Below are 23,498 nucleotides of genomic sequence, written 5' to 3'. Positions count from 1 at the left end.
GGACAGGCCCCCCAGACGACGGGAGAAGCCCTAACCTACGATGGGGAAGGAGAGAGAAACTCAGTCATTCTTGCACCGCTGGCTTGAGCGCAGCCTGCCATGTGACTGCAGCTGCGGGAGACACAGCAAGCAGGCCCAGCAGGGTTGCCCAGTTGAGTCCAGTGAACCCACAGCATGCACGGTAATAGCAGGGTGTTGTTTGGAGTCATTGGGTTTTGGGTTTGGAGATCACTGGGCTGTGAGGGGAGTGACGCAAAGAGACCCCGTGTCCTGGAAATTCTCCCGGCAGCCAGTGAGCGAAACAGGAGAACGAGGCAGATAAACAGCGGAGCAGGAAGCCAAGTTTCTGTAGCACAGAGGGCAGTTTCCCTCAACAGGCATTCAGCTAAAAAGACAGCCCTTCTGCTTGTTCTCCCGGGTCAACTACATTTTTCAAGAGCCTCATGCTATGCAGCTTAAGTAAGTTCTTTAGGTCAAAATTCAATTTATTAAAAAACAAAGACTAAAGACAGGGACCACATGGTGAAGATGTAAAGATAAAAATCGATGGATACATGAAATGGTCAATATTTTCTTTTGACCTCGGCAACAGAGGCATAATAGGCTTTGCTATTTACTAGAAAGGTTATTTTAAATAAAAGCAACCACGTGAAGACAAGACACTGAGCACACTAATTCTCTGAGCTTGGAAGAGATGGTGAGCTCCTGCAGCCCTCTATGGATGGGAGAGCTTGCTTTCTCCTCCACACTTTTCACAATGGCTGAGAGAATTTTCTCTCCTGCCCTAGGACCTTCCCTCTGTTATTCTTGGATTAGCAATCAAACCCATGGCTGGCTTGGGGAAATGCCATGGAAATCAGCAGCTGCTGCGTCACCCAGAGGTGCTAGGAGCTAGCTTTCCCCAGTGTGGCTCACTCCCTAAATTCCTGTACATCCCTGCTCAGATGTCTCCTTATCAGCGAGACCTCACCTGACCAGCTTGATGAAAGCCCCCTTTCCCACTTGATGTCCCTCTACAGGATTCTCACTGCGTCACCTGTCTCCCTCCACCAGAGCGTGGAGACTTGGTTACCGCCGCTCTGTCCTCAGGGCTGACAACAGCCATTGGCACATACTTGGCATTCATAACTGTTTGTTGAATGGACGGGAGTGGAATGACTGAGAACTTACTTTCAGCTAAAAGGAAATGCTAAGCAACACAGTGTACTGGACCCCTTTGCTTAGCATCACAGATCATTCCTGCCATTCTAGTAAGTCTTTTAAAGTGGCTGAGTTTCCTAAGTCAATACATAATTACCCTCTTAAGGCTGAGTGAGCATTTGAAAGGTCAATATCTAAATCGTTCTGCCGATCCAACATTTCTGCTCTTGACATTCTTGTTTAGCAAACGTTGTGATGGGGCATACCATCGACACGCGGCCCGGGAGAGGCCAGGCTGGGTGAGCAGTGAGCGCACGGCAGAGGAGTGGACCGGGTGCCGCCCTAACCCCACCCCGAGGGGCCAGAGGGCTGAGCAAAGCCACTTCATCTCTTTGAGATTTTTTTCAGCCTTAAAATGCAGAAACCCCTGCAAGTCTGCCTAGTAGAGATCCTCTGTTGGCCAAATAAGAAAACATGTAATAGTGCTCTGCATCACGAAATGCAGGGTGGTAGACTCCTGTCACAGTAATAGCCAGTCCTCAGCTTTTGAACACCTGGTATAACCAGGGGCCTCTGCTGCTACCATGGGAGAAGTCTACCCCTAACCTCACAAATAGGCTTTCCCTTTAGTTGGGGGAGAGGGGCGGCATGCACATAAATAATGTGCTCATTTAACTAGCAATGCAATCATTTCCAAAATGTGCTCCAAATACTAATGCAATGTTTAACACAGCTGGCGGACTCAGGCTGTATCCCGGCATGTTAGTTTATATCAAGCAGTGTGTGGAGCCATAGACCCCATTTAGCAGGCACTTACCTGGTAGAGACCATCCCTCTGCATATATGTGTCCTATTGGCCTTATTCTTTTGTTCACATGGCTTTTAAAACATTTATATAATGTGTGAATATTTCCACTGGGAAAAATGAAATATAGAAATGTACCAAGAAAAAGAATAACCTCTCTTTTCATACCATCACATATTATATTAGCTTTCTCTTAAAACACACAATAAATTAATATCAACAAGGGGGAGATAGCCACGGGGGCAAGAAAAACTTTAAAACCATATGAGACCACTTTGCAGACTTCTATGCAAATAATATCCTAGGGAGGTTTAGATGAGCAAAATCGAGCCCACTAGCGTTAGCGTAAAGAAACTAATTGCCATAGAAGAAACAGAGAAAACTATGAGGTAACCACATCAAGAAAAAGCACTGAGCCGGTATGATTTCACAGGGGCATTTCACCAAACCCTCCATCTCGTGCACTAAAAAGGCAGGAAACTTTCTCATTTCTTTTATGAAGCAAATATAACACTGATATCTAAATTAGTCCAAAGAAAGAAAACTATTGGCCAATCATTCGTGAATATTGATTTAAAAATTCTAAACAAAATATTTGCAAAAAGAAGTTAATACCACATTAAGAGAATAATACACCATGACCAAGTGGGATTTATTCCAGAAGTGCAGATCTGGTTTAGTATTTGGAAATCAATTAATATCATACACCATATTAATAAATCTAATAAGAAGTTCGTAATCTCCACAGAAGCTGAAAAATGAACAAGTCAACCCTTATTCATCATAAAAACACTCAAGAAGATAGTAATTAAAGAAAAATTTCTTAACATGGTAGAAAAAAATGTATATATACATACATTACTCCTAAAGCTAGTTTCTTATTTAATGGAAAAACACTGCAGGCAATTCTTCTAGGATTGGAAACAAGACAAGGATGTGCCCTGTCCACCACTATTCAACATTGTGTGAGAGGTATTAACCCATGCAATTAGACAAGATAAAGCAATTAGAGGTATCAGGATGGGTAAAGAAGTAAAAATATCTCTATTTGTAGATGATATGATAGTATACTGTACTTGGAAACTTCCAGAAAAATCAATGATATAATTAAACAATAGAAGAATTCAGTGAAGTGGCAGGATGTAACATTAACATACAAGAATCAATAGCTTTCATATACACAAACAATAAACAGAAGACATAATGTTAGAGACGACCTCATTTACCATAGCAACTAACGAGATTAAGTATTTAGGATTAAATTTAACAAAAAAAAAAAAGAAGAAATGCTACAACACTACTGAAATCTATGAAAACAGGCTTGAAAAAATAAAAAGACATCCTCTGTTATAGGGTAGAATCACTGAACACTATAAGGATGTAAGTTCTTTCAAAGTTAATTTGTAAATGTAATGCAATCCCAATAAAAATACTAACAAGCCATTTTATAGGGTCAGAAAAGTTGATGCTAAAGTTTATATAGAAAAACAAACATGCAAGAATAACCAAGAAAACCCTGGAAAAGAAAAGCTATGTGGGGACTAATTTACTACCTATTAATACATATAAGTCACTATAATTAAAACATATAAGTCACTATAATTAACACAGGGTAGTACTGGTAAGTTAATAGGCAAATGGATCAGTGGAATAGAACATAAACTTAAAATTATACCCAAGGCCCTGGCCTGGTTGGAGTGTCATCCCGTACACCAAAATATTTCAGGTTTGATTCTAGGTCAGGGTGCATACCTAGGTTTCCGGTTTGATCCCCAGTTGGGGTATATACGGGAGGCAACCTATAGTTTCTCTCTCACACATCTATGTTTCTTTTTCTCTCTCTCTCTCCCTTCCTCTCTCTTTAAAAAAATTAATAAAGCCCTAGCTGGTTTAGTTCAGTGGCTAGAGTGTCAGCCTGCGGACTGAAGGGTCCCAGGTTCGATTCCGGTCAAGGGCATGTATCTTGGTTGCGGGCACATCCCCAGTAAGGGGTGTGCAGGAGGCAGCTGATCAATGTTTCTCTCTCATAGATGTTTCTAGCTCTCTATCCCTCTCCCTTCCTCTCTGTAAAAAATCAATAAAATATATTTAAAAATCAATAAAAACATATCCTCAAATGAGGATTTTAAAATCCTAGCTAATAAAAGGATAATATGCAAATTAACCATCACTCCGTCACAAAGATGGAGGTGCACATAGCCACAAGATGGCAGCGCCCAGTCCCCTCAGCCCGCTGGAATCCCCCAGTCCTGGGGGGGGATGGCTGCTGAGAGCGGGCAGTGTGAGTGGCCTGGCAGAATGCTTGCTTCATCGCTGTGGCGACAAGGCAAGCCTTCCACTCCGGCCCCGGAGGGCCTCTGGGCAACACTCGCGTGCGGCCTTCTACATGGAAGCTCGGCAAGCACGTCCCTCCCGTGCGTCCCTTAAGCTTGCTGCTTAGGTTGTCTTTCCTCCTGTGTCTGGAGGGAGGCTGAGGACCCGCCATTGCTGGGTGTTGTTGTCCCTGGGACTACAGCACCACAGGCTGCAGGGCGCTGGCACCCTCCGGAGCTGGACGCTGCTGTGGGGAGCAGTGCTCTGGGATCCACCTGCACCCGGCATGTTCAGGGGAGGCAGCTGGGAGCAGACAGATCCTGGGCTCGGGGAGCAGGGGGTGGGGTAGGGAGCAAGCAGGAGGAGAAGAGGTCAGGGTGATTCATTCCAATGGATCTCACTCCAAGGCTTTATTCAAATGCAGAAAGCTCTCCGGTGACATCACGGCCTCAGAACTCGCCTCGGGCTTCTCTGACTCCCTCACCCTTAGGCCACAGTTCACCAACTTCAGGGAGGGAGGATGTTTGAGAAACTGGCCTGTCTGGGTGGAAAAGAGTGCGGAAGCATCCCTCTGTTTGCTTCTGTTTTCTCTTTGTAAATCCCATTTCTGGCTTTCTACACTCTTTCTAAGGGTGACCTGGCTTTTGACAGCAAAAACAGATTCCTCTACAGTTTCACAGCAGACCTCACGGACTGATTCTGTTTCCTCACCCTCAGAAACCAGCAGGTGTATACGTCGTGTTCATGTAAAAACATTCAAACCTGTAGAGAACTTTTATGAGTTTACTTGAGCCAAAATGTCCACACTTTCCAAGAAGCAGAATCTCAAGGGGTTGGGACTATGATCTGGAGAAGGGCTGTTTTTTGCCTTGTTTTATTCATTCTTCTTCTTCTTTTTTTAAATTTAATATCTTTTCATTGATTTCTGAGAGGAAAGGAGCAGGAGAGAGACACAGAAACATCATCAGTGAGAGAGAATCCCCAGTCGGCTGCCTCCTGCACACCCCCAACTGGGGATTAAGCCCACAATAAGGCAAGCATCCTGCCCCATCCACAGAGAGCCTCTGGGCAGCAGGTGCGGAGTGGCCAGGCCACGCAGACAGCAGAGAACCATAGAGAGTGGGCCTAAGCCGTCAGGGCTCCAGATTGGAGAGGGTGCAGGTCAGGCTGAGAGACCCACCCCCTGTGCACAAATTTCATGCACCGGGCCTCTAGTTTATATACATAAAAGGCTAAGCGACTGTTGACTGTCCAACCTGTCACTATGATGTGCAATGACCATCAGGGGGCAGACGCTCTGACTGGTACCTATGACGTGCACTGACCACCAGGGGGCAGACACTCAACGCAGGAGCTGCAGAGCTGTGGTGACTTGGCAGCTATGCTTCTCGGGTGACACACCCTGGGATTAGAGAGGAGGGAGCCTGATTCTGGGGTGTGTCACCCGAGAACCGCCCTCTTGCAATCCAGGACCACTCAGGGGATGTTGGAGAGCTGGTTTCAGCCCAATCTCCGCAGGCCAGGCTGAGGGACCCACCTGCTGGAGGGACCCTGCTCACTCCGCAGACACCCTTCTGAGCTGTGGCGCCACCCCAGGTGCAGCCAGCCAGGGAGGGACTGCGGGAGGTTGGCTCTAGGGTGTGTCTGGCCCGTCTCGAGCAGTCCTGTCCCACCGGCCACCTTCTAATTAATTTCCTTTCAGTGTGCACAAATCCATGCACCAGGGCACTAGTAAATAAAATAAAATTAAATTAAACCCAAATACATTTAGAAACAGTATACGACAGAGGTGGCATCTTAAGTCACCAAGGTAAAGATGAAATTTCTAATAAATTTGTGTGACAAAAAAATTTTAAATCAAGTCAGAACACAACTGACAACCTGGAAGAAAGTATTTAGAGCATATACGCTATAGACAAAAGACAATCTATACATATAAAAGGCTAATATGCAAATTGTCTGCTCGGGAGTTCGACCAGGAGAGTAGGAGTTTGATCGCTCGCTATGATGTGCGCTGACCACCAGGGGGCAGTGCGGAACATGGCGGGCGATCAGCGGCGGGATGCTGAGAGAGCGAGGAGGAGGTGGGGAGGCGGGGAGGCCAGGCCTAGGGACCCTACCCTGCAAGAATTTCGTGCACCAGGCCTCTAGTAAAAAATAAACAAAAAGGCCACTTCACATCTCTCAGGCCCGAGCTCTATTGAGCAGATCTTTTCAGATGCTGTCTCTCCTCCTAACAGAAGGGGGTTGGTAATTCCGTGGAAACGCAGGTGCAGTCTTCCCAGTGTAGCACCAAGTCCTGAAGATGTGGGTGTGACAGGATGGTCACCCCAATGAACACACTTGGGCTTCACACTATCACCTCCCCGTTTCTAGTATTATTTATATACTAGAGGCCCAGTGCACGAAATTCATGCACGGGGGTGGGGGTCCCTTAGCCCAGCCTGCACCCTCTCCAATCCAGGACCCCTCAGGGGATGTCTGACTGCCTCTCGCAATCCGGGACAGCTGGCTCCTAACTGTTCGCCTGCCTGCCTGCCTGATTGCCCCTAACCCCTCTGCCTGCCTGCCTGATCACCCTTAACCACCTCTGCCTGCCTGCCTGATAACCCCTAACTGCTCCCCTGCTGGCCTGATCACCCCTAGCCACCTCTGCCTCGCCCCGCACCTGGGACCTAGGCTTCCCTCCCTCTGGCCAGCTGCAGGCACCCAGGACCCAGTCTGGCTTCACCTGGGCTGGCTGCAACTGCAGAGGACCATGGGTGGACAGCTTTGCCCAGGCTGCAGCTGCAGGTGCCCGGGACCATGGGGCCGGTGTGGCTTGTCCCTTTCCCAGGCTGCAGCCTGGCTGGTCCCCATTCCTCTCTTCCAAGCTCATTTGTTCCTGTCTGGTCCCCATTCCTCTTTTGAGCTCATTTGTGCCTTGCTGGTCCCCATCCTCTCTCCCCAGTGTTGAGTGTCTGAGCTGTTACGGCATGATGGCGTGAGGGTGTGATGACTATTTGCATATTAGCTCTTTATTATATAGGATATAAAAGGCTAATATGCAAAGTGCCCCTGCAGGAGTTCGATTGGAAGACTGGGAGTTCTATTGCTTACTATGACATGCGCTGACCACCAGGGGGCGGCACGGAATGAAGGAAGGCCCCGGCTGGTTGCTGGCAGCCACTAGGGACCCTACCTGTGCACAAATTTTGTGCACTGGGCTTCTCGTATATACTAATAATAGCCTAGGTGGTCATCATGCCCTCATGCCATGATGCCCTCATGCTGTCACAAGGAGGCTGCGTTTGCAGTGGGTGCGTGCTGGTGGGCGGGGCTGTGTGTGTGAGGAGGTATGCACGGGTCGGCAGGGACTTGATGTTGTGTGTGCGGTGCAGAGGCGGGGCCTGGCGACCGCTCCGCATGGCGAGGCCTGGGGGTCCCGCTGCTCTGTGTGCTGGGGAGGTGCAGGACCCCCAGCTCCAGCCTACCTCTTTGGGGCAATCCATTGAGGAGCCCCGGGGTCCCAGGTCTTGGTGATTTCATACGTAGGGTCACTATATAAAGAACTCTTAAAAATTAAGGGGTATCACACCCACAAGAATGGCTGCTATAAAAAAGACAGATAACAGCAAGTGCGGGAGAGGATGTGAAATCAGAACCCTCATACACTGCTAGTGGGAATGTAAAGTGGTGTGGTTGCTTTGGAAAACAATTGGACAGTTCTTCAGAATGGTAAACATACAGTTGCCATATGACCCAGCAATTCCACTCCTGGGTATTACTCAAGAGAAATAAAAATATACATTCACATAAAAGCTTGTATGTAAATGTTCTTACTGCCACTCTTCATCACAGACAAAAAGCGGAAACAACCCATTGTCCATGAACTGATAAATGGATAAACAACATGTACTCTTTATCCCTGCAGTGAAATATTTTCCAGCCATAAAGAGGAGTTAAGTACTTATGTGTACTTCAACATGGATAAGCCTTTAAAACATGCTAAGCGAAAGAAACCAGTCACAAAAATTCACAGTGAGGGATGTTCAACAATGTAACGGATCAATTCTCTTCGAAGGTGTCAGGATCATGAAAGACAAAGAACCACTGCAAAACCGTTACTGACTGCAGGGACAGAAGGCCAAGCGAAAACCTGTTCTCTTCTCTGTGAGATTCTAGCTAGGTCGTGGAAAGAAAAAGTGGAAAACTGATGAAGTTTGAATAAGGACTGTAGTTTATTTATTTTTTTTAAAATATATTTTATTGATTTTTTACAGAGAGGAAGGGAGAGAGATAGAGAGCTAGAAACATCGATGAGAGAGAAACATCGATCAGCTGCCTCCTGCACATCCCCTACTGGGGATGTGCCCACAACCCAGGTACATGCCCTTGACCGGAATCGAACCTGGGACCTCTCAGTCCGCAGGCCGACGCTCTATCCACTGAGCCAAACCGGTTTCGGCAAGAACTGTAGTTTAGTTAACAGTATTGTCCTAATGTTAATTTTCTGGTTTTGAGCATTGGCTATGGTGATAACAGTAGGGAAAAGTGAGGGAGGGATATTTGGGAACTCTCTCTACTATTTTTCAGCTCTTCTGTAAGTCCAAAATCAGGTATGAATAAAAAGTTATATATATGTGTATAGTGTGTGTGTATCAGTGATAACTACACTGACACCATTCTCCAAAGTTAATCAGTGACACAAAGAAGTGAAGAAGAATAGAACTTAAAATGGATTTGTCCTTATTTATCTTCATTAAATGACAATAATTAAGCTGAAATGCCACAGCAGAAAGTTCCCATAGGTACAAATGTTCTGACTACCTTTGGCGGAAGCTTACAACTAGTGCACCCAAGAGCTCCTTAAATGGATTTTACTCTAGCATGCCAAATTAGTGTTACTTAGTGTATAACCACAAGTCATTTTAAACTTGATTCCAAGTCCAGCTGATAATTCATTACTGTGGGCCTAAAATACAGGAAAACCCTCGATTTAACAGACTTTGGATTTAATGGACAAAATTTCCAGTCTGTATGCCATCTGTGAAAATTAATAGCCTGTTAATTTTAAAAAACATTTGCCTATAATTAAATTAACAGGTTTTTTTGGTTATTAATTCACTGCTATTTTTAACCAAGTTTAGTGAACAGGCCCTTTGTTGGGAAAAAAAAAACCCAACACTGGTTATTTCGCCAACATCAATAAATATCTACAACTATAGTTTATATTTAAATCCAAGAGTCAGCGTTCGTAAACAATGTTCAGGGAGTGATTAGCCTGCGATCATATCGCATCCTCAGCGACTATTGGCTATGGTGTCACGTGACGGGACTCTCTGCAGCAGTTTTCACCAGTGGGCTGCTGCTCCCACACGCGCTCAGCCCCGGCCCAGCCGTGGGCACTCATTTACTCGAGGTGAGTGGTGAATGCACCCATTTCCTAGCCCTATTCAGTATGAATTTAAAATGACTGTAATACACACAGAAAACTTTTCTGTGAAATTAAGCTTTTCTTACATACTTTTTATTACACAAATGTGTCTACATAAGTAACAACAGGTAAACTAATTTGTCAATTTTTTTAACATACGCATTTGAGAAACCTACTTTATATAACGGACTTTTGGCTTTCATGGACACCCCCTTGCCCAAATTAGTCCATTATATGGAGGTGTTACTGTAATGAAGATTATGTCTTTGGTGGAGCATAAGAGAATCAATATTAGTTCCTCTCAGCCACTGGTCGCAGTCAAGGCAGTGTGGAAGGGTAAAACTGCCCCATCTCCTAATGCTGCTGAGGTGGGGGTGTTGAGGAATGCTGAAAGATGGGCTCGCCTCCTAAATCACCACCTGTGTCAACAAAAGCAATTCTGGAGGTAACGATAGTAAAATCCACTTGTATGAATAGTTGAAACTGCCTCAACCTTGTGTAAATTTTACTAAAGTGTTTGCTGTTTTGTATTGACCTGTAACATACACTCTAAGTAAAAACATCATGTTTGCTGTGAAAGATAGTAGAAGGCAAGTCCCCTGGCACGGCCTTCCCACCAGAACTGTCACTCCCAAACACTCTCATGTGAGAATTCTGGCCCCTTGTGTCCCTACTTTACTATGAGTTCTGCAGTCACAGCTGAGGAGGGTTATCGGGTGAGCCCCAGGGCTATTCCACGGTTACCAGGGATTGGTGTCTGGTTAGCCAAGTTACACAGTCAGCCAAGAAGAAACCTACTACGCTTCCACGAGGGTAGGAAGGGGCAGGACGTATTTTCCTATGTGGTTTACATGAGCCCCAAGTTTACATTTGTATGGTATGAAGCTGTAGTCCTCTTGTTACAAAGTGTCTTTTGTAGGTCTGAGTTGCATATCATGTCCTATGTAGGTGTAAAGTTGCAACCGTGCAGTTTTCATCAGCGTCTTCTCAACATGTGGTACTGGAGTTGAGAGCCTGGACAACACAGAGGGAAACTTACTCAGCCAGACTTCAATGGGAGTAGAGGCTGACTCTTCACCCTTTCGTGTGTCCACATCCACAGACTCTTCATCCACTGGGGAGGGGTTTGACTGGAGGACACCCAGTGGGAGCCTATAAAGTTGGGGGCCCAGGGCAGAGACCCTGATTCCCAGGTCTACAGGTGGTACTAAATCCAACAAAATGAAAATTGAATTCCAATTGAAAAAATAGGACATGATAAACAAACAAGGAATAGACAACTATTTCATGGAATAGAATAGACCCATGCTTAATGGGACCCAGCATATAATAATTGTAACAACACTGAGAACTTTGTTGAGAGCTCACTACATACCATATTCTCTTTGACCCCACTTTACTTATGGGGAAACTGAGTCTTAGAGAGGTACGTATAACGCCCATGTTGTCAAAACAGTGCCATGGCTCTGCTCTTTTTTTCTTTTATTGATTTCAAAGAAGAAGGGAGGGTAGAGAGATGGAAATACCAATGATCAGAGAGAATCATTAATCAGCTGCTTCCTGCACACCCCACACTGGGGATTGAGCCCACAACCGGGCATGTGCCCTGACCAGGAATCCAACCGTGACTTCCTGGTTCATAGGTGGATGCTCAACCACTGAGCCACGCTGCCCAGGCCATGGCTCTTCTCTTAACGACTTAAATATTTATGATAAAGGTAAAAGGATCTCAGTTCAGTGGGGAAGGGATGAACCTTTCAATAAATAGTGTTGGGGAAACTGGGGTAATACTACCTGCTATAACTCCAGTGGTTTAACAATCCTATCTAATAAAAGACAAACATGGTAATTAACCGTACCTCCACTACGCTTCCCATTGGCTAATCAGCGAGATATGCAAATTAACTGCCAACCAAGATGGCGGCCAGCAGCCACACAGCTGAAGCAAGCAGGAGGCTTGCTTGCTCCAGTGATGGAGGAAGCCAAGGTTCCCTGCCTGCCGTGGCCCGGCTCTGAGCTCCGAAAGTAGCAATGTTTCAATTATAGAAGACAAACAAACCCCAGATACCTGCTTTCACCAAGCCTCAGCCTCAGAGCTGGGAGCGCCAGTGACGGCAACAGAGTTTCAATTCTAGAAGGTAAATAAACAAATTCCAGAATTAAAAAAAAAAAGAAAAGAAAGAAGAGGCTGGGAGCTTCAGTCGCAGGCCAGCCTGAAAACGGCCCTCAGCCCCTCACCCAGACTGGCCAGCACCCCAGTGGGACCCCCATCCTGATCCGGGACACCCTTCAGGGCAAACCAGCCGGCCCCCATCCATGCACCAGGCTTCTATCCTATATAGTAAAAGGGTAATATGCAAACAGCAGAAAGACTGGGAATGACTGGTCACTATGACACACACTGACCACCAGGGGGCAGACGCTCAATGCAGGAGCTGCCCTCTGGTGGTCATTGCGCTCAGCCACAAGCCAGGCTGATGGCTGCCAGTACAGTGGTGGTGGTGGGAGCCTCTCCTGCCTCCTCAGCAGCGCTAAGGATGTCCGACTGCAGCTTAGGCCTGCTCTCTGCTGGCAAGTGGACATCCCCCGAGGGCTGCCGGGCTGCCAGAGGGATGTCTGATTGCCAGCTTAGGCCCCATCCCCTGGGGAGCAGGCCTAAGCCAGCAGGTGGTCATCCCCCGAGGGGTCCCAGACTGTGAGAGGGCACAGGCCAGGCTGAGGAACACCCTCACCCCCAGTGCACAAATTTTTGTGCACTGGGCCTCTAGTATAAAATATTACTTCTTTCTCACTTACAGTCCAACATGGGTGTTCCTGACTGGTGGGGGCTTCTCCTCCAAATAATACTGTAGGGATGAAGATTTCTTCAATATTAGGATATTTCCACTTTCAAAATATGGTTTGCAAGGGTGTGTGCTCAATTGCATCACCCAGAAGGGGAACGAGTGTGGAGGATGGGAATGGGAGTATTTATGGGCCAGGCCTAAATGGGGTCCATAATTTCTACCCACATCATGTCACTAGAGCTTAGTCACATGGTCACACTCCACTGCAAAGAAGGCTGAGAAAGGGAGGTTGCCATGTGCCCAGGAAGAGGAAGACCTGTGTGGGTGAGCATCTAGCCATCTCTGCCAGTTACCCACTGAGGTTTCAAAAATAAGCTAGATTTGGACTTCATATCCTATCCATGATAAATTTAAGGTGGGTTTATAAGCTAACACCAAAGTCAACTATGAAAGAGGCAGAACAAAATATTGTTAATAATCTTGGGGTTGGAAAGGTCCTTAACAAATCACAGAACCCAGAAGCTATCAAGGAAAAGATTGTCAGATTTAACTGCATGAAAACTAAAAATATCTGAAAGATACTGTAAACAATGTAAAGGAAGTAATAGTTTTCTTTTCTTTTTTTTTAAAAAAAATATATTTCTTTATTGATTTCAGAGAGATAGGGAGAAGGAGAGAGATAGAAACATCAATGATGAGAGAGAATCATTGATCGGCTGCCTCCTGCACACCCCCCCATTGGGGATGGAGCCCGCAACCCAGGCATGTTGCCCCTGGCTGGAATCGAACCCAGGACCCTTCAGTCCGCAGGCTGACGCTCTATCCACTGAGCCAAGCTGGATAGGGCTACTTCCTTTTCTTAATACAGTTCACATACATCACTATATTTATAATCAACAATAGATAAATATATATAATATAAAAATATTTAGAAATCTTTGAGAAAAAGACAACTCAATGGAAAAATACATCAATGACATGGACAGGGAATTTTCTGAAGAAAAAATCGAATAGCTGCCCTACCCGATTTGGCTCAGTGGATAGAGGGTCGGCCTGCACACTGAAGGGTCCCAGGTTCGATTCTGGTTAAGAGCATGTACCTTGGTTGCGGGCACATCCCCAGTAGGGGGTGTGCAGGAGGCAGCTGAATTGATGTTTCTCTCTCATCAATGTTTCTAGCTCTCTATCCCTCTCCCTTCCTCTCTGTAAAAAATAAATAAAATATATTTAAAAAAAAGAAATAACTCTTTAAAAAAATCGAATAACTAGCAATACAACATAATCAAAGAAGTGCAAATTTAAATAATAAATTATTTTTGCCCATCAGTTTTGCAACAATAAAAAATATTTATATACTCAGGATTAAAGTGAATGTGAGAAAATAGGAACTGATTTACACTATTGGCAGAAATATAAATATAAAATCACAGTATTTTAGAAAGGCAATTTGGCTATACCTATCAGTTAAAAAGTTCTATAGCATTCAACCCAGTAATTTTCCAACCCAGCAACATTTTGCACATGCACCTAAGATGGTATAACTAAGAATGTTCATGGCATCAATCTTTCAAATATTAGAAAAATTGAAGCATTTAAATGTCACAAATACCCAAATATCTCTTAATGAGCAATGATGGTATTGCTACTTTTCTTACAAATAGCGCTTTTGGTTTCAAGTAGATCTAACTTGGGTTGCAAGCCTGTCAGACCAGGTAAGAAAACAAAGACAGAATTAATAAAAGGAAACAGGGGTGTCTAATAAATTCAAAGCCAAGATTAGAACCTGGAACTGGTCATCGAACCCTCTAGGGACTCTCTACACATAATGTGCTTCATCCCACCAATCCTCAAGTGTTCTTGTGAGACCCCCGAAGAGGGACCCTCACTCTGTCCCTCAGATCGACGGCGACCCCAATCAACCGCAGGAGACGTCACTTGATGCAAACAGCAAGAGGCTTTATTCCAGCGCGCTGGGGCCCAACTCGTAACTCACGCAGGAGCAGAGGAGCTGGACCCCGAGAAAAGAGTCTTTCAGATATTTATAGGCAAAAATCACACATCAGGGAGGGGTTGCATGCAGGAGGGTGAGAGGGGAACAAAGAAATTCCAAAGGGGTCTGGTTTGTGTCTTGATAGGGCATGAGATTTACTCATCATTCCTGCCTGGTGTTTTCACAACCTGCTCTTTGTGTTGGGGCTATTTCCTGGAACAGCCTTAGGGAGGGCGTCATTCCCTCAGTTCCTATCTCTAGTGGGGGAAGCCTGGGGAGTTGAGATAAAACCGGCAGCTAGGCCTGGCAGCTGGGCCTGTGTAGTCTGTAACATTCTTTTATTCTTTCATTCTATCTGATCCTTATCCAATTCGAATCAGGTCTGCATTGAAAGACCTACTTAAGCCAAACTTCAAATTCTCAGTAAGTTTTTTTTATTGCAGTTTACATACATCACTATATTCATTTCTTCTGTAGCAACCAACTTGTACTTTTTTTTGTTTTGTTTTGTCTTTTTGTCCTTTTGTTCTCCTTTGTTGTTCTTATAAACCCTTGTGTCGAGGTGTACTTCTTTTTTTAAAATACATTTTTATTGATTTCAGAAAGGAAGGAAGAGGGAGAGATAGAAACATCAATGATGAGAATCATTGATTGGATGCCTCCTGCACGCCCCCTAATGGGGATCCGAGCCCATAACCTGGGCATGTGCCCTTGGCAGGAACTGAATCTGAGATCCTTCAGTCCGCAGACTGAGTCGAGGCGGCCAGGGCAACCAATATGTACTTCTTAATCCCTTCACCTTTTTTGCTGCTCCCCCAACCCCCCTCCAAACTGGCAACCAACAAAAAGGTCTCTGTGTGTCTATGAGTCTGTTTCTGTTCTGCTTATTCATTTTGTTTTTAGATTAAATTTTTGGTAGATATGCATTTATTGCCATTTTATTGTTCATATTTGCCAAACAGAACATTGAGAAAATTATTTTGGAGAATTTTAATGGTAAAATATCTTCCTGTGAATCTCAAAACAACTGATCAGACATTTTTATCCTATTTCACCTATGCGTATTTGTAAAGTTGCCTTATCTGCACTCGTAGCTATGGAGACAAATTATTGAAAAGGATTTATGTTATGCTCAGACTCCTACGCTAACTAGGATAAAAGCAACCAGGCAGCTTCAAATGCTCTTATTGACAGTGTATTTCCAAAGTGAAAAAATAATTTTGTTTTGTTTCAAGATTTTATTTTGAAACTTTGAAGTACATTTAAAAAAGAGGGTTTGAGGTATATAGCCTTCCCAGAAGAGGCCTACATTTTAACAATAGGAAAAACTATTGTAACAATGTAGTAAGTGCTCTGAGATGGGTCTTAGTATTCTTCAGAGTCCATACATACTACGGGCTGGTGGCCAGGTCTGGGGCGGAACAGACACCAGGAATATGATGATCCACACACACTTCAGACAGCTTTCTAGTTGCAATAAAATGGAGCCAAGCGAGCTGCATGCCCTCAGCTTTGCTCCTGCAATCACCCTCTGCCCGCTTCACAGGCTCCTGGCGTGCCTTTTATTCTCTGGTGGCAGAGGGCACGTGGAGTTGCAAGGTTACGGTTAGTGAAGAGTCATTTTTAGAAACAGAAAGTCAGTGTTCTGTTCTGAATGATTCATCTTGCACTCCGGGGCATGTGAATGTTAACAGTTAACTATCAGTTGGTGCTTAATCTGTTAGATCTTGCTCAACCCATAATTTGAGTGCTCACTTTTTCTTTTTTTACTTTAAGTATGAAAGAGATGGATTATATTTTCCTTCCAGCTGATTCAGAAGTAAACAGCGCAATCATTTGGTATTAAATAGTGAAAACAAAATGAATGTTTACTAAATTAAGTGGAATGAGAGGTGAACTTTCAGCTTTCCACATCAACTATTAAAGTATCAAATTGGATTTAAGCCCTAAAACCTGAAAGTTTTGGAATATGAGGAATGTGGCTAAGAAATGTAGGGACCCCATTTTTTATTTATTTTTTTTAATTTTTTTTAAATTAAATCTTTATTGTTCAGATTATTACATTTGTTCCTCTTTTTTCCCCCCATAACTCCTCTCCTCCCAGTTCCCGCCCCACCCCCCGCCCTCACTCCCCACCCACTGTCCTCATCCATAGGTGCATGATTTTTTGTCCAGTCTCTTCCCGCATCTCCCACACCCCTTTCCCCCCCAATAGTCAGTCCATTCCCTTTCTATGGGACCCCATTTTTTAGCCTCTTCTTTTTGTTCAGCAGATGTGAGGTATAATCCGTCGGCAGTTTTCAGAGGCATCCTTCCAAAGGATTTATCAAGTTATGTGATTTGGGTTAGCCTCAAGTTTTCTCGTATGTAAAATGGGAATAATAACATCTGCCTCACAGAACAGTTGATATTAGAATGTAAGTGAAGCATCCATTTTATTATTGTAGGCCTCCAGGAAATGTTAGCTACATACTATTTTATTTATTGAAAGATACTTTTACTTGGTTCAAAGTTCAAAAGATACAGAGTTATATGCTGTATCTTTTGAAATCTTTTCCAGCCACATAATTCTCCTTGGAGTCAACAGATGTATCATTTTCTTGTGTATCTTGCTATTCTGCTTAACTAAAAGCAAAAATGTATATTCTTTCCCTATTTTTTAAAACACATGAATGAAATCTTACTAATTCACATTTTTCCTTTTTATCACTTAAACTGTATCTTAGAGGTTGTTCATATCAGTAACATTTTTTAATAACTGTGACTAAATTAGACATAGCTGTGTATCAGCGTGTGTGTGTGTGTGTGTGTGTGTGTGTGTGTGTGTGTGAGAGAGAGAGAGAGAGAGAGAGAGAGAGAGAAAGTGCGCGAGCGAGAGAGCTAACGTGCTCTAATTTAATTGCCAATTCTAACCCTTGACTACTGGATATTCATTCATACATTCATTTTATTAATTCATTCAACAGATGTTTTTTGGAGGCTTATCACGAGTCAGGCTAGGCTCTGGCAATACAGCCAAGAGCAAATGACACAGTCACTTTTCCCCGTTCTAGTGACTATGCGCTGGACATTCCACTCTGTGCGGTGCCTCAGCCTACCCTGGCCCTGGGGGCCGACTGTCAGGCTCGGACCTGCGTGGTTGTCCTGCATCCCTCTGGCTCGGGGTGTGGTCCAGAGGCGAGGGCGGGCGACAGAGGAGTCTGGACAGCGGGAACCCTGCGGGGAGCCCGGAGTCCGCGTGGATCCAGACGCAGGGATGAGCCAGAGGCCTGGAGACTGGGGGGGGGGAACCGCCGGCGGGGGTCCTCAGGCGACTTTGGGGCCTCGGTCCCAGACGCGAGCGGACACGCCCGAGTTCGTGTCCCTCCGCCCGCAAGCAGCGCACGGGTACCTGGGAGCCCACTTCCTAAAACCCCACCAAGATGGGCCCCAAGGCCCCGCTCACGAGGTCGGGACGGATGCCCAGCTAAGCCTGGGGGGAGTCAGGGGCGAGGACAGGGTCGGTTCGCAGCGAGCTCACCGCTGGGCAGACGGACACCGGTTAAGAGACGCAGCACCCCTGGGCGTGTGGCGAAAGCTCGTGCAGCGGGAAGGCTTCGGACCCGCAGAGCCAGCGGCGGGAGCCGAGCGCCGGGAGGACGCGCCGGTCCGGGGGCCCCAGACCTTTAAACTCCGGGCGCGCGGGAACCACAGCCCAACAGCCACAGGCGGGTCGCCAGCCAACCACCGCCCCGGACCCGCCTCTCGCCCAACGCTTGTCCAATCAGCAACTCTCTTGCCTCCCGCCCCCGCCCGTCCCTGTCCCCGCGCGCCTCCGCCCCTACGATCCTCCCCGGGCCCGGCAGAGGCGGGGCCCCCGGCGGGGTGCCGGGGCGAGCGCTGACGTCCACGCTCCCCGGGAGTTTCGAACGCAGTTGGCCTCCGGGCCAGAAAAAACACCAGCGGCGGCCAATGGCCGGCCAGGAAGAACCCGCGCGCGGCGCCGGCCCCGCCTCGCTCGGCTGGAAAGAAATGCCGATCCGGCCATTGGTTCGCGGGACCTGTCACTCCTCGCTGCGGCCAGTGGGCAGGCGCCTCGCTGTGATTGGTCCCGCCCAGGCGCGAAATGTAACGCGGGAAAAGTCCGAGTGGGGACCGCAGCAGCAGGTTGTTATTTTGGGGGTTCGGCGGCGTGAGTTTTGCTTTCCTGTCCCCGCCGGCCGGGCCGCCCGCTCTTCCCGGCTCTGCCGCCTGCGTGTGAAGAGAGGAGGGCGGGCTGGCCCCGGGGCTGGGGTCCGCCCTCACCCCGGTGCCCGCCGAGCTGCCCGGCTCCATCGCTGGCCGCCGCACAGGAGGATTCCGGGAAACGTCCGCGGCCATGAGCCCGCGGGACTGAGAGCCAGCGACTCGGAGCAGCGCGGGCAACGGGAGCGAAGGGCCAGCGGCCGGCGGAGCTGCGAATCGGGGAAGGGCGATGATCCGGGGTGTGGAAGTGCCGATGGCGGACCACCCGCCGCCGCCGCCGCCGCCCGTCATCTTCTGCCACGACTCCCCGAAGCGGGTGCTGGTGTCGGTCATCAGGACGACCCCGATCAAGGCCACGTGCGGCGGCGGAGGGGAGCCGGAGCCGCCGCCGCCGCTCATCCCCACCAGCCCCGGCTTCAGCGACTTCATGGTGTACCCGTGGCGCTGGGGCGAGAACGCGCACAACGTGACGCTCAGCCCGGGTGCTGCGGGGGGCGCCGCCTCGGCCGCCCAGCCCGCCGCCGCCGCCCAGCGCCCGGGGCTCCGCGGCCGGGGCGCGCCCCAGCCCGCCGCCTCGGGGGGCGAGGAAGAGGAGGAAGCGAGCAGCCCGGACAGCGGCCACCTCAAGGTGAGCGGGGCGGGCGGGGCGCGGGGCCGCGGGGCGGTTAACGGCGCGGCCGGGAGCTGGCAGCGCCCGCGGACGCGGCGGGTGGGGCGGGGCCGAGTTTAAAACGCGAACTTGCTGGGGCCGCGGCGGGGGCGGGGGCGGGGGACCGGACACTGACGTCACTGCCGCGCGCCAAAAATCGGGCCCCTGCGGGGGGTGGCGGGGCGGCGGCGCGGACGCGGGGGGAGACCGGGCGGCCGCCAGCAGGTGCAGGGGCCGGCGCGCAGCCCGGGTCGCGGAAGCCGACCGCAGAGTCCGCTGGCCTGGGAGGGAGGGAAGGAGCTGCCCCCTGGAGCTTCTCGGGGTGCGGGCGGGAAGGGGCTGCGCAGCCTCTGCTCCATCACCGCAGATCCCGGCCCCGGCCCCGACCCCGCCACAGAGGCCTGCGGAGGCAGCCGACGAGTGAGAAGGCGCGTCGGGGAATCTTCGGCCGCGGAGGTCGGGCCCTCGCCGCCCTCCGTGCATCCAGCGACCTGCTCTGCTAGGCGCTGAAGCACAGTGGCCTACGACGCTGTGGTCGCTGACCTCGAATTGATCGACTCCGGGACTGTTTAGCGCTGGGAAGGGTGTGACTGCCTGGTGCAGACCTACAGTTTACGGATTGGGCAGTTGAGGCTGAGCTGGAGCCTGGCGAAGGGACCTCCCCACGGCCGCTCAGCTGGGCAGTGGAGAGCTGGAGCTGGGCCTGGGGCTGGGTTTCTGTGGCTCCTGGTCCTGAAGCCTGTGTTCGGGCTGCCTCTCTGCATACATGTACTCAGCTCTGTAGACTGTCAACTCCAGGGGGGCTGCATCATTTCTCTCTGGTAGACCGAGTACCTTACACACTGTAAATGTGGAGTAAAGGTGCTCAGGAAGTAGTTATGGAATGAATGAGTGGTGCTACTATAAGTCAATATTCAGATTCTGTGTGTTAACTGACTCTATAAGATAAGCATCTTGCCAAAGATAAAACAAGTAAATCACCTAGTGGATAACTACATCTGTATTGGCAAATACTGTATTTATAAATTGAAACAAGTTTGATCATTTTACACTCAGTAGCAAAGATGTTGAAACTCCGTGTTGTTTGAGCCCCAAGGAAATGGATACACTTTGTGTTTCTAATGTCATTGTTATTGAAGAGCTATAAAGTTACAAAACTAGGAGCTTTGACACACTTCAGCGCTTGAAGCTGCACTTAAGTAAAAGTTTGAACAAGCAGTAAAAATGTGCACAATAGTGCTGAGTGAGTTTGTGAAGGAACCAATCACTCTTGGCTATCTCTAGGTACCCCTTCGTAAGATATATATATATTTATTTTTCTTTTTTTTCTTCTGGTGTTTAGACCTTTTTAAAAAACATGTTAGGTTATATAGTTGAGCAACATAAAGGCATACATGCACAAATACTTGTGGAAGGTTTTGGAATTATTTCATTAATTATAATCTAATTTGGGATTACCCAAGAAGATTAATGTTATCCTAGGCAAATGAAATCTGTATATATATATGTTTCTTTTGGCCTAAAACAGACTTATTTTCACACAAACCTTTTATAAAAGTTGCTCACGCAGGTTTGGATTTTATTTCCACTTTGTCCACCTCTTTTCAGAGCTAAAATATACGGGAAGTTATGAAGAATGTGTAAAAGTGAAAAGGTGTTTTATATTTCCTCAATCTTTCATATTGTAACTGTTTGGTAAATTATTAGATGAATTGATTCTAACTTGCCCTCTCATCAATGAACAATCCAAATACAACTCCAAAACTTCACTCATTTAAGCTTCCTCACCTTGCAGGGTTGGGGTGGTTGGGCAGGGTGGGGGAGTCTGGAATATGCCTTTATTTAAGGAAGTCACCGAGTATGATTTGTGATCGTATCCTCTAAAAACAGGGCGGCCGTCCCCTTTGTTTTCCTTCACTGAAAGTACTTACATGGTAGTTCTTCATCTCCACATGCTCATGGTGACGCACACTGATTGGATCTGCTTACTTTTGGGGACGATGGGACACAAGTTTGCAATAAAGCTGGTGCTAGTAGCACACTCCCCGCTACCTCCTTCTCAGTATGCAGGTTAGAGGCAGCAGCAGCTGTGGGTATGAGAACATTTGTGTTCATTGGTTGTCTGTTGCTGCTGCTCCCAAGGGAGGTGCCTGAGTCCTGCACTCCTGGTATAGCTTCTACTTGTTCTGTTTGTTCTTCCCCTGCCTGTGGGAAGAAACTCATCATCTAGCCCAGTGGTTCTCAGCCTTCCTAATGCCGACACCCTTTAATACAATTCCTCATGTTGTGGTGACCCCCAACCATAAAGTTATTTTCGTTGCTACTTCATAACTGTAATTTTGCTACTGTTATGAATCGTAATGTAAATATCTGATATGCAGGATGTATTTTCATTGTTACAAATTGAACATAATTAAAGCATAGTGATTAATCACAAAAACAATATGTAATTATATATGTGTTTTCCGATGGTCTTAGGTGACCCCTGTGAAAGGGTCGTTGGACTCCCCAAAGGGGTCTCGACCCACAGGTTGAGAACCACTGGTCTAGCCACTTATTTTGGCCCCTAAACACAAGATTGCTTAGCACTTTTGTGGGACTAATTACATATTAGCATTATCTTCTATAGAATTTTGGGAGGGAAGGGCAGGTCTGATTTCCCTTTGCCATGAGGTATTCCAAGCCTCCCACCTTGTGCCCTTGTACCCTCTCCCCAACCGCATTAATGAGGTTACTTCACTGGCTTCTCCGTGCTTAGCCTCAGATACCATTCACCCTTCAGGACCTGTCAGCTGCCTATCCTGCTTCCCCTTTCATCCCCTGAACTCTTCAACCATCTGATAGCTGATTAGTACAGAGCAATTACTTCCATATTAAACACAACATGTTAACACATTGCGCACCGCATAGAAATTTCTAAGACATACACCAGGGACTGCACGTTACTTAAATCATCATAATGCACTTTGGGTGTTGTTTTTCAATAATTATAACATTTTTATTTACAAAAACAATTAATTAAAGTCCCTAGTACTTTTTTAACGTATGGTACTGTGTAAAACATTTTCCTCTGTGAAGAGGGACCGAACAAAATTTACATAAGTATCTAGATTCGCTCCTTTTTCCATGGGCGTGAAAAACGAGAACACTCGTGAGAGGTCCTTAACAGATGGGGCGCGAAACACGAGAAAACTCCTAAGCGGTACGAAATGTGTTAAAAAGTTAAAAATGGAACTCCCATTTGACCCTGTGATCCCACTTCTAGGAACATATCCCAAGAAAACAGAAACACCAATCAGAAAGGATATATGCATCCCTATGTTCATAGCAGCACAATTTACCATAGCGAAGATCTGGAAACAGCCTAAGTGCCCATCAGCAGATGAATGGATTAGAAAACTGTGGTACATCTACACGATGGAATACTATGCTGCTGTAAAAAAGAAGGAACTCTTACCATTTGCAACAGCATGGATGGAACTGGAGAGCATTATGCTAAGTGAAATAAGCCAGGCAATGAAAGAAAAATACCACATGACCTCACTCATTTATGGATAATTAAGACCATTATAAACTGATGAACAAAAATAGATACAGAGGCAGAGCAACATCGAACAGACTCAAACTACAGCGGGAAGGCCAGGGAGGGTTTTGGGGGGGGGGGGTAAGAGATCAACCTAAAGACTTGTATGCATGCATACGAGCATAGCCAATGGACATAAGACATTGGGGGTAGGGGAGGCCAGGGGAAGGTCAAGGGGAGAAAAAAAAAGGAGACATATATAATACTCTTTGTAATACTTTAAGCAATAAAACAAAATTAACGGAAAAGAAAAAGAAAAAGCTAATAGACACACACACAAAAAAAAAACCAGTATGGTGATTACCAGAGGGAAAGGAAGATTAGGGAGGTAGAAGAGGGTAAAGGGAGGATAAATGGTGTTGGAAGGAAACTTGGGATAGTGAACACACAATACAATATACAGATGATGCCATTTTATTAACGAATATCACCCCAATGCATTCAATATTTAAAAAACAAAACAAAACACACAACATGTTAACGTAGTAGCTAGGTTCTGTGTTGAATATTTTGAATTCCTTTCCCAATTTACCTTGTTTACCTGATGAAGGAGGAATTAGAGAAAAGAGTCCCCAAGGTTAAGATTAAGTAA

At 46.7% G+C, this 23,498-nt stretch overlaps 1 protein-coding gene across 1 annotated transcript in view; it reads left to right on the top strand.

Annotated features, from left to right (window-relative positions):
* Window positions 1-18,903: 18,903 nt before the first annotated feature.
* ZNF367 (zinc finger protein 367) overlaps window positions 18,904-23,498 on the top strand; it is a gene marked incomplete at its 5' end in the record, with an annotated part of 29,370 nt that continues 24,775 nt past the window's right edge. The window contains one exon of the mRNA XM_081103709.1: window positions 18,904-19,302. Within this exon, the coding sequence (XP_080959835.1) occupies window positions 18,904-19,302 (399 nt within the window). The remainder of the gene's footprint in view (window positions 19,303-23,498) is intronic.

This window comes from Myotis nattereri, assembly GCF_964212035.1.
Source record: "Myotis nattereri genome assembly, chromosome: 12".
In the NCBI taxonomy this organism is placed as follows: Eukaryota; Metazoa; Chordata; class Mammalia; order Chiroptera; family Vespertilionidae; genus Myotis; species Myotis nattereri.
The sequence above is the reverse complement of the archived record's forward strand: the minus strand, read 5'-3'. Positions and strand labels throughout refer to the sequence as shown.